Source organism: Episyrphus balteatus, chromosome 3, assembly GCF_945859705.1.
Source record: "Episyrphus balteatus chromosome 3, idEpiBalt1.1, whole genome shotgun sequence".
Taxonomy (NCBI): Eukaryota; Metazoa; Arthropoda; class Insecta; order Diptera; family Syrphidae; genus Episyrphus; species Episyrphus balteatus.
The window spans coordinates 110,661,678-110,674,056 of NC_079136.1; the positions used below are offsets into that span (position 1 = coordinate 110,661,678).

Consider the following 12,379-nt stretch of genomic DNA (forward strand, 5'->3'; position numbering starts at 1 on the left):
AATATCGAGCGAGTGAAATTGAACTTCGTTCTTAATTTTCCACTAAAGATATTTTTTATTTTCATAGCGAGATACGATCCTCTTAGGGCAACGACTCAATTCAACGATGTTTCATTGAACTTTCATTTGAGTCTTATTTAATAGCATCTGGAACGTTTTGCAATCTGAAGTTACCCGTTTAAAAATTAAATTCCGCAGCCGCACCACCGCTGCACCATATTTTGACCACAGCTGCACCACGTCCGCACCATTTTATTTTGAAAAACTACTTATGAAAAAAATTCGCTGCACCACCGCCGCCGCACCACGACTGCATCATGATCAAAAATTCTGTTCTCGAACTTATACAAATGTTAAGTCGCTTCAAAGTTATTTTGACTTAAGCAACAAATTACCAGTTCTTACAAACATGACTTGGTGGTCGAGTGGTTAAGGCGTTGGACTTCTAATTGAAAGTGCTCTGGATAGATACTCGGGTTCGAATATCCTTCTCGTCAGTAGTTTTTTTTTTAATTTTTCAACAATCCAAAATTATGTATTATGGTGCAGCGAATTTTTCTTATAAAATGAAATTGTGCGGACGTGGTGCAGTCGTGGTGCTGCGATGGTGCGCCGAAATCAATATCTATATTTTTCTCGGGTAGACTATCAGAAGAATAATGTCAATATATAAAAACCTTGATTCGTAGGAATAAGCCTCGACTGTGGTTTATCTGTCTAATGAAAAATTGACTCTAAATAGAAAAAACGAATTTGCAGGTTTTTGTAAATTCCATTTGATATGTGTTGCAAACTATCTACAAAAAAAAATGCTCTACAAACTTGAAAACTCAGTCAATTTCCAAAAAAAAAGGATTATGCTTTTAATTTTTGAATAAAAATTGATCATAGCTTTGGAATATTTCAAATGAAAAAAAATGGTTTTAATAGCGTATTATTTTGAAACAAAGTCAGTTCAAATGATTTTAACATTTTTTTTTTGTTTATCAAATGTTAGGTTTGAAAATTTATTTTTCAAAAACCATCAAAACTCTTTTGGGTACATGTATTTTGTTTTCTTTTCATTTAACGTTGAGCAGGGGTAAATTGGCCACCTTTGCTATACATTTTATTTTCCTTTTTTCGAAACAACTTTCACGTTCTTTTAATGCAAACCAGATTATTTAATATTTCGTCTTCTAATTTTATGGTAACACCAGTCTTGTTAAGAGATACCTTCGTTTGGTAAATATTTTTTTTTTGCCAAGCATACAGCAAAAAGAATCTAACAATAACATATATGTATGTACCTATAAGGAAAGACTCTCTTATGTAACACTCTAGCTTTTTTTATCCCTTTAACGGCCCTGCTTGTAAGAAGGTTTTTGTGACACTCAAGAGTCGCATTGGCATCACATGAACTTGATTTCCAAGAAAATCTATACGATGCTGACTGCTTTCTGACATAATTAATGTGGAACATTTGAAATTGAAGAAAAGCCACAATTAACAGGACGCGACTAGAAGATGCGCGCATGCAAGTCACAAGTTGAATTTCATATGCATCCTCAGTCTAGACACCTGTTTTACGACTACGATGAGTGGCTGGAAGTTTCTTTGTTCATATGAGATACGATCCGAGAAATTTATTACCCGAACCCAATGTCTGTAAAGATGCACCAAAACTATACCAGGACATCTATTAGACATCAGAATCTATTTTCAATTCAATTCTATTGATTAAATTAAAAGTTATAAAAAAAAAAACAGAAAACACGAAAACACCAGAGCCTTGGGGTGCATAATTTATAACCTCATTAGCGATTAAAAGTGACATCAACCGACACTTAGGAACAAGCATCAGACATCATTTTCAGTTGCACTGTCTTCTGAAAGCTACACGAGGAGCATATCATCTAAAATCTCGATATGGTGCGGTGGTGCATCATCTTGGCAGCTCCAGCTGTGATGCGGGAGGAGATGTTTACGAGTAATAGCTTAGTTCGATTTTTCTCTACATTATCTTCGCGCATCGTTGGTTACATATTGGGTAATACGATACTGGAGTACATCAGATATCCGCTGAAAGTAGAGGATTACACATTTTGAAGGCGTTCTATTGAGAATAGGTTGGATGTGGAGGAGGCCTATAAGATGATTTCAATGACAACGAGCATCAGAAGAGTCTTTATATGTACAATGTACGGTACGTATATTGATAAGTCAGGCAGCTTAAATGTAATTGAATATTTTGTATAGCCGCTGTATTTAAGCGTGTTTGTACAGCTTATATCCATGTACATGAATTGATGCGAGTACGTATTAGTATACAAAGAGTATATCTGTGTAAGATCTTATGAATAATTTCGTATCTAGGAAGTTCTCTTCGGATTTCTGTATTATGTGATATTTAGTTACACATGAATGTTTATTGTGCAAAAGATGTTACGTGTGTGTTGGGTTGGGGATGGAAAGTGAACAGCAGATTGTCATGTTCTATTAAATGCGAAATTGTATTTTATAACAATTGTTATAGCTAGGTAAGCACAGGCATAGATACATATATAGAAAAAAAAATCAACCCTTTTTTTTGAGAGAGAAAAATATCCTATACCAGTAGGTAAGTGTCTTTAAATTTAAGTGTTATTACATGTTTTGTTGAGGGAGATTGACATTGTTGTCAACTGTAACGTAATATAATCGGAAGTCGTTTAAATTCAGCAGAAAAAAAAAACTTGGAGAATCTGAAAATCTGAAATTTAAATAATGAAAACGAAAATGTACAAGCACATACTTCTTTGAAGGGCAAACATGTTTTTTCTTTAACAACGCGAAAACAAATTTAAAAAGTAAATTTTTTTCCAATTTGATGATTTTCAGTGTTGGAAATTGGGGCATATAGTCTAGACCCTTTTGGATGGAACAAATTCGTTCAAGAGTTTTTATTGCTGATTATGATTCCTTGGCATACAAGAATACTCCAGCCAAAAGTGCTACTAAATCCATTGGTGCATTTCTGAGAAAACGGCAACACTGGTCGGTTTTCAGTTTTTTTGATTTAACTCGAAAACCAAGCCTGACTTTGAAATTGTTCAAAGACACTTTTCATAGCAAATTAAATTTTCTGTCAAGTTAAGATGGTTAAAAAATTTTAAAAATTATTTTTGACTAAAATTCTAACCTAAAATCAAAGAAAAAAAAGTTAAAAAATTGACAATTTTATTTTTTTTTACTAAATCAAGGGGCATTTTGTGTATGTAGCCGAGACGTCCAAACTTTGTACTAATGAAATAAAGTAGAGGTAAAATCCTTTGATAATATGCAATTTTTAATTTTTTTTGTCAAGAAACAACTTAAATGTACCTATTCAAAAACTAGCACTTTTTCTAAATTTTTGACTTTTTTAGTGAAAAGCAAGATTTTAAAACTCGATAAAATCCTATTAATTGGTAACTTTTAGACTTTTAAAGTAAACATACTTCGAGGGATTGATTTAATATAAACTAAATATGACAAACAAAAAAATTTATTTGCATCCTTATGGCCTTTTGTGCAATTTTGTGTATGTGCATTTTTATAAATTCGGGTCGAATGGATGGACGGAGAGCCATTAGCTTTGGTCTATTGCATAGAAGAACATTTAATACCAACTCTTTTACTGTTTTCAATGGCCTGAAAAACAATTCTTGTAAAATCCGCGACCAACGAAAAGTTTCTCTTGAAAAACGAAAAAAATACTGTAATGAGTTTGAAACAAAATAGCTCAGGCAAATTAGTAAATCAAATTGCACTTTTCGCGGGACAAATTTTTTTCATGGAACGTGTTTAGGTGAATGTCCTGAATGAATTTTTTGGGATGATAAGATATCGGGAACAGCCGCCATCTTGGAAAAGAGGTCGGTGCCGTTTTTATTTTATAACTCCATTTTTACTCATTTAAACCAAAAATGTCCGAGGATAAACTTATTATCAATTAAATTATCTAAAAAATGATATACAAATGAATTCCGTGAGTTAGTTAAATTCAATTTTATAGTCGGTCAAAGTCCGGGTTCTTCTCGCTCGGTTAAGACAATATGACATTTTTTCAAATATCTGAAGAACTTTTGATTTGTTTGGGATTTTCTTCAAGAATGAATTATAGCACTTTTAATTATCTATGAAATGAACCCTTTATTGTTTTTGTAACCATCACATTGTAGAAGCAACCAAACGTCGAGGTCATGATATACGATTTTTTAACTGAACTTATTTGGGATTTCAATAGTTCAAATAAACAATCAAAAATTAAACACAATAGTCTCGAAAAGGTAACGGCTTACACACCTCATATCTTGAGTTATACTTATCGTAATGCTGAGATTGAGGTGTTCATGTTTTGGAAAAATGACAGGGCATCAGTTCTTATATTTAGAATCTTAAATAGTGTCACTTTAGCTTATTCACGTTAATTGGAAAATTCACTTCATTTAAAACCTCGAAAACCATATAAAGGTTAACATTAAAGATTTCAAACTTTGAATTCAATATTTAGACGAATATAGTTAAAAAACTGTTTACTTATATTTTGGTTATACCTCCACTTCAAAAATTTGCTCGGTCTAATAGAAGAAAACTTGTTATTTTCTCACTTTTGACTAGTAGAATGTGAACTTCGACGTTAGATGGCTTATACATTATGTTGGTTACAGTTTAGATAAAGGGCTCATTTTATAGATAATCAAAAGTGCTATAATTCATTCTTGAAGAAAATCCCAAACAAATCAAAAGTTCTTCAGATATTTGAAAAAATATCATATTGTCTTAACCTTGCGAGAAGAATTTGGACTTTGACCGACTATAAAATTGAATTTAACTAACTCACGGAATTCATTTGTATATCATTTTTTAGATAATTTAATTGTGAATAAGTCTATCCTCGGACATTTTTGGTTTAAATGAGTAAAAATGGAGTTATAAAATAAAAACGGCACCAACCTCTTTTCCAAGATGGCGGCTGTTCCCGATATCTTATCATCCCAAAAAATTCACTTTTACGATAAGGACATTCACCTAAACACGTTCCATGAAAAAAATTTGTCCCGCGAAAAGTGCAATTTGATTTACTAATTTGCCTGAGCTATTTTGTTTCAAACTCATTACAGTATTTTTTTCGTTTTTCAAGAGAAACTTTTCGTTGGTCGCGGATTTTACAAGAATTGTTTTTCAGGCCATTGAAAACAGTAAATGAGTTGGTATTAAATGTTCTTCTATGCAATAGACCAAAGCTAATGGCTCTCCGTCCATCCATTCGACCCGTATTTATAAAAATGCACATACACAAAATTGCACAAAAGGCCATAAGGATGCAAATAAATTTTTTTGTTTGTCATATTTAGTTTATATTAAATCAATCCCTCGAAGTATGTTTACTTTAAAAGTCTAAAAGTTACCAATTAATAGGATTTTATCGAGTTTTAAAAACTTGCTTTTCACTAAAAAAGTCAAAAATTTAGAAAAAGTGCTAGTTTTTGAATAGGTACATTTAAGTTGTTTCTTGACAAAAAAAATTAAAAATTACGTATTATCAAAGGATTTTACCTCTACTTTATTTCATTAGTACAAAGTTTGGACGTCCCGGCTACAGACACAAAATGCCCCTTGATTTAGTAAAAACAAATAAAATTGTCAATTTTTTAACTTTTTTTTCTTTGATTTTAGGTTAGAATTTTAGTCAAAAATAATTTTTAAAATTTTTTAACCATCTTAACTTGACAGAAAATTTAATTTGCTATGAAAAGTGTCTTTGAACAATTTCAAAGTCAGGCTTGGTTTTCGAGTTAAATCAAAAAAACTGAAAACCGACCAGTGTTGCCGTTTTCTCAGAAATGCACCAATGGATTTAGTAGCACTTTTGGCTGGAGTATTCTTGTATGCCAAGGAACCATAATCGCCAATAAAAAGTCTTGAACGAATTTGTTCTATTTTTGCTCTGGAGCTCGGGTCTATTAAATAGACTAATATTCCATAATAGGTATACGTTTTTTATTTGGAACAGCATGTACGTTGTTAATAGAAAGAATACGATCAATGAATTAATGCGGGTAGGATAATGTTTTGCTGATTCGAAAACTGGTAACGAATTAATTGATTTCAGTGGCAGTCTTTTAGCAACGTGATAGAGGATTGTGGTATTGATTTTAACGAGAAATGTGTAAAATTTTTCGTCACTGTTAGAAATTCAGCATCAGAATTTACAATCAGGTTGTCTGAATCAGCAGTTAGTCTAGCCTCAAAGAACAAGCATTTCGTCGAATAGCAGAGCAGTTATCAGTGAAAACTATGAAATACTGTGACATTTTCTGTGAATAGTCAAACGGTTTGCAGTATGAGCTCAACTTTTTTATTTCCCGTATAATTTTGTAGAATCTACCGGTGGTGTAGCTATTATACAGTGCCAATCATTACATTAGCCAAAAATGTTCACTTGTATAATATTTTCCAGAAAGAACTTTGGCGGAGTTTGGTTTAAAATCTCGAATTCCTTGGATGAAAAACTAGTACTCAATTTAGAGAATCATTGAGCTTTAAAACAAAGTAGATAAACAATTTCACCAGGGTTTCAACAACCAGGCCAAATCATCGCAATATAGAGAATATTACAGCAACCTGCAGTTTTACCTATAGGTCCTCTTACCTATTTCAATGAAAAAAAGATATGATTATGCTTAAATAAAGTCATTCAAAATCTAATTTTACTATAGTGATTCAAAAAATGTTCATCAGTTAACACTTGAGGGCATTTTCAGACGCATACCGTCAAGTAAGTCGGCCTACGATGAATGTGTAATGCATTCTTGCCTCAGTTTTTCACTTTCATTTTAATGTTCAAAATCTGAAAACCAATGTGCATCGGTTTCTTTTTTAAACCATCCCCTCTTTTCCTAACGCTCGTAGTGTTTTTACATAGTAAGGGTATTCAAAACTCTTTTAGTGCACGCACATTATAAAAAGAAAAACTTCATGACGAAAAGGTATTATGGATTTAAAATTCTGCAACAATGCCATGCAGAAATCATTGAAATTTCAAAAAAACCATAGCTATTAAAAAAAGAAGCCAAGTTTTCCCATGTTGGAATTAAGTCTGGTACAAAAAGCACTGATATATGAAAAATTCACAGGTCAATTTGAGGCCTTATATCTGCAAAAAAACTGATTAATTCTGGATAAATTCATTACTTTATCACTTTATTGTGTCCTTATTGAAGTCTTAATTTTAAAAAAATAATAGACGAAAGGTTAATGTTTCATAAAACAGGTAAAAACAAAAAATTATGCGGTTTCTTAGAAAAAAGTAGTTTTGGATTTTTATTAATTTCTCGAAAACGACAAGACATTTTTGGATACGGTTTTCTGTTTTTGTTTAAAAACAAATAAGAGCATTGTATTTTGTAGACTAAACCAGTACTTAATAAGATAAAATTTTGAAAAAAAAAATTGTTCAAAATTTATTTTTTTCAATTTTTGTTTTACAAAATTTTGATTTTGAAAATTAATTTTTGAAAAACTGTACCATAAATCAGCTTTATTTAAATACAAAATAAGAGACGAGGCTTTTGGCCTTACAAAAAGGTATAGCACGTTGTCATAGGTGTAACCGTTGAATTTTAATAATTTTTTTCCAAATTAAGTCAATTTTTTAGAAAATTGCCCCTCCCGGCTAAAAGAGGGGAATAGACCCCCCCTCCCATAAGATTTTTTTCTTGTCTCGACCCAACCTACGCGCTCCAGCTTTTTGGCACATTACTCCTGAATCCCCTTGTCGAATTACGGAACAAGATTATGATCATACGTTAACGTTTTGAATATTTCTGTCTCTATTTAATTATTAGAAAACGATAGGGACACATAGCAACCATTCGTTATCGAACGAATGCCGTAAAAAAAAACGTTTTTTTCTATAATAGGGTACTATTCAATATTGCCCAGTTATTTTGCAGCTCACCTATTTAGATTGTGATTTTTTTCTTTTGCTCCTTAGGTAATGACAAACACCTCCTCCTGTTTCCGCATGCACGCTATTTGCATGGTGCACGAATGTTTTTAATCTAAAGAACATAAAATGAATAAATTAAAATGGCATGAGTGTGCCATTCCATATATACTCAACTCATACCTTCCCTCCGTAGCTAGACATAGAAGCTAGACTCTCTAAACTCTTAGCATAGAGTATTCAAAGAGAAGTTACGACTTGAATGCAGATTGTCCCTAGTTTTTTTTTATAGCGGTCGATGTCGTATACTTACTTTGCCTGTATACAAACTTGAACAACGTTGTGGTTTGCAATCATGCGTGATGTAATATTTTCGTTAAAAGGAAATTAAATCATGCAATTAGCAGGACTGATTGGAAGTGCATTATAATTGGAAGTGGGAGATTGCTTAATGGAAAATTTACTTTTTATCGCGAAAATTGTCGTCGTGGATGTTCTTGTTTCTTTTATTTTTAAGTTTTTATTCTGACAACCACAAAAATGAGTATAAAGGTGCTCTGTAGACTATGAGAGATCGAACATCGTTATTCCTGGAGATTTGCGACTCAAGAAAGTAGATGTCGTGCGCGTTGGTGTATAGCCTCAGTTATAACAGGTACGCGAATAATCTTTAGTTTGGAACAATGTCTTATGGCTGACTTGGCACAACTAAGTGATATTTAATTGAATTTACATTTTCCATCTGATGTGTCAATTAGCTTTTTAGCAAAAACAAAAAAAAAATTTGTGTCGATAAGAAAAAGTTTTAAGAATCCATACTATATTGCGTTCCTACAATTTCAGAAAAAAATTATTCAATTACCTGACCTTTATGTATACTTTGTAAATCTCACTTCCATCTGTACATGAAGCTGCAGCCTATATGGGTGGACGGATTTTTTTGATTTTGATGAGGTTTTCGTGAGGTTTTTATTACTATTTTATTCCAAAAACAAAATTCGGTGAAAAAAAGACCATAAAATCGTTAAATCCACACAAAATTTCAGCCCAATGGGTTAAAAACTGTAGGAGTTAGTTGGTCGCCCGATGGGAGCAAAGGATTTTACTATGATCCTGAATTACGCCGCCATTTACAAACTTTCACATCATTAAAAATTTTCACATTAGGCTATTCTGTTACCTATTGATATACTTAAACAAACTAAACAAACTCCAAAAGAAAATAATGTTTCTCCTTTGTTTTATACGCGGCTGAAAATTACACTCGATTTCTTGCCTACAAGGTGTTATAACCCCTTAAAAAGTGTACCACAAACACAAAGTTTCCATTTCTATTCAAAAATCCAATTATTTGGTGCGAATGTTCCAAAATGATAAAGAAGATGTAAAAAGAATTGTTATGCATTTACTTGATTTATTATTTTTTTGCATGAAAGTCTTTTTAGGAATGTTAACTTATAATCAAATTTTTCAAAAATACCAGTTTTGGATACTTTAAATATTAATATTTATTTTTTGTTATTTTTTTTCTTCAATTTTTGTTTTTAAATGTGGATTTATTATATTGCTGTAGAATGGCATACAATTTTTTTTTTCAAAAAATTTGGAAATTTTTGACACTAATTATAAAAAAAGACTATTGCAATTTTCAAAAAAAAATTACAAAAATTCTTTGTTATACAATAAATCTAATGGCATACCTACTTTATATAAAAATTAAAATCTTTTCGTAATTTTAAGAATAACTTTTTAATATTTCTTTAAAAAATTATTTTGAAACTAAAATAAAGCTATAATTTCATAAGGACGAGCAAGTATATCGTGCATTTTTTTTAAAGAAAAATTAAAAGAAAGCATGTTTTGCTTGGGAAATAAATCATAAGGATTTTTTTTTCGATCAAAAGTATATCTCCATCATAGCGTACCCTATTTTCTAACCCAACCAAACTAATACCCCAAGTCAAAATATAGAAATGTTTGCGCGGAGTTTTCACAAAAGCCGGTAAAATATGTAAAATATTTACAAGAGTTGCATGTTGCATAGAAATTTCACATTTACGAAATACATCGACATCGACATGCCACAGTAATGTGTGGCGAACTCGCACGCCGCGCCGCCGAAGACTGACCGAAGTTTAATTTTTATTTTTTTTCAGAATGTTGTCGCGACGGCGGCAGCGACGACTGACAACGAAAAACACAGCACGACAAGAAAATACCATCGTTAGTCTTTAAGTTTAGGATTTGTCTTGGGTTTCGTGCGATGGTGGAACTATTACTAACGTTCGTATCATGTTTTCCTAAAACCCAACCCAAAGAACATACAAACCAACAAATAAACGTCATGCAATGATGGGCAAACGATTGCGTCTGGCTTTTAGTTTCACAAAATAAAAGTACAAAATTACAAACCAACCTCCTTCTCCTCCCCCAAATACAGCCATACTCACAGTGCGATTGCAGCCATATAATATAAACAACCATTAAAAGGAAATTAATGAAACTCACCTTCCCAGGGACATCCAACCACTTCGGCCCTCATGCAGACAGTTCGGTCATATTGGCTATACGGATAGATGCGAATTTTCGATGCGAAAATGATCGGTTGCAAGAGGTTCTCCACTTCGCTATAGGTGTTGATGTTGCCAGGCAGAACCTAAAATCGAGAGTGTTTTTTATTAGCTGTGCATTTTATTCTTCAAAATCAACAACAACAAAAAAGGATACAAATATTTTATTTTTCCCACCACCACTTCGGTATGGCACCCGAATGCAGCAAACGGAAATTGTCGCCATAAATCAGGACGGCTTTAGCTAAGCACACATCCTCAGTCACATTATACCTATACGAATAGTGGCCGAGTGTCACTCACCTCCTTTCCTTGGATATTTTTCCAACGAATCCATTTAGTCATGCCTGGACGCCAGTATTCCAAAACGTACGATTCTGTGTACTCCTGCCCTTGACCCTTGCCAAAGCGGCCCTGAGTACGGACTGCCGTGATGACGTGAACCTTTAGCAGATCGATTTGCAGATACTCCTTTAAGCCACGCGATACCATATGCTTGGGACACCATGCTCCACCATTGTTGTCGATTTTAAGCCTGCAATCAGACAGAGAAGAATTTAAAAGTTAAGCATCATCCAATAATAAAAGTATAAGAGCTAAGGTAGTTCAGGATCAGGATAAAATTAAAAAGCAAAAAAAAAAAAAAACGAACGAAAAGTGACAGAAAAATATGTGAGCGTCTATAGTAATTAAAAGTCGTGCGGGTCGGTAGACACGACTCTTTCGCTTCGTTAAAATCGTGATTAAAATAATTATAAATATATCCGAGCTTTATTAACGTCATAAAGTCAGATAACGGATAAGCGAAAGGACATCCCAATTTCAATTTGTGGCTATGGCTACCGTAAATGGAAACTCTTCAGACAGTGGGGTCGAATTATTTCCTTTTAATATAATAAATTCGTCGGCGGACGAAATTTTGTGAGGAGATAACAGATGGAGCGACTATGTAAAAGTGCACAAGCTTTAGGGATGCAATTTGAGGAATTATTTTGAAGTAATCGATTTTTACTATGAGTAATTAATTGGATATCTATTATATGCACTCAGACGACAAACACAGGAACCAGAGGTGTTTGTCAGTTTTCACCTCCGATATATTTACTCAGACTAACTATATTAACATTGTAATTTATTAACGTATTAATAAAGATGTAAGTAAATAAAAAAAATATTTCTCAAAGACAAAATTCTGGTCGCTGGACAAAGTAAATCGAACTTGTTCATTAATTTCAAAACAAGGCTGGAAATGCATCCAAAATACCAAAATTAAATACACAAATCTGATCATAATTTAAAAAAAGTCTTGATTAGGAATTCATAAGGACAGTTTATAAAGGGCTTATATCCCACTTCGATTGGACATAATTTATCAATTTCGACGCACTGAGTGGAGAAGTTTATAATAATTAATTTTCTAAAAGATGGAAAATGATAGTTTCGTTTGAGTAAATGTAAAAGTACCTGCAAAAGTAACTAGTGAAGTTGCAAACTTTACTAAGGTTAAAAATGGCTTCACTACTTGGGACCGTATGGTTAGGTACGAAATTGATTAAATGCAAAGATTTTATATTTTAAAAGAATCTTTTGCAATTGAAGAAACACTGTTCTTCTAAGGCCAAAATTTGGACACTGAATTGCTTTGCATATTATAGCAGTTTTTGAGGTGGAACACAGCTCCGCAAATTTTTTTTTTAGATTTATAGGTATCCTCTTAGTGTGGTAATCGAATTTTTGACTCATGTTCCAAAAACTACAAAATTACCGAGATATAATGTTGACAGTCAGTGAATGGTCAACAAAACTCAATTCATGTCAATATTAATTCAGTAATTAAATAAGAAGAAATTTGGGGTCA

At 32.6% G+C, this 12,379-nt stretch overlaps 1 protein-coding gene across 1 annotated transcript in view; it reads right to left on the bottom strand.

Moving 5' to 3' along the window:
• Positions 1-12,379, bottom strand: part of LOC129917143 (discoidin domain-containing receptor 2-like) — a 115,392-nt gene that overhangs the window by 15,500 nt on the left and 87,513 nt on the right. Inside the window, exons 4-5 of the mRNA XM_055997509.1 lie at positions 10,825-11,056; positions 10,460-10,607 (exon numbers count right to left, since the gene is read on the bottom strand). Coding sequence (XP_055853484.1) covers positions 10,460-10,607; positions 10,825-11,056 — 380 coding nt within the window. The remainder of the gene's footprint in view (positions 1-10,459; positions 10,608-10,824; positions 11,057-12,379) is intronic.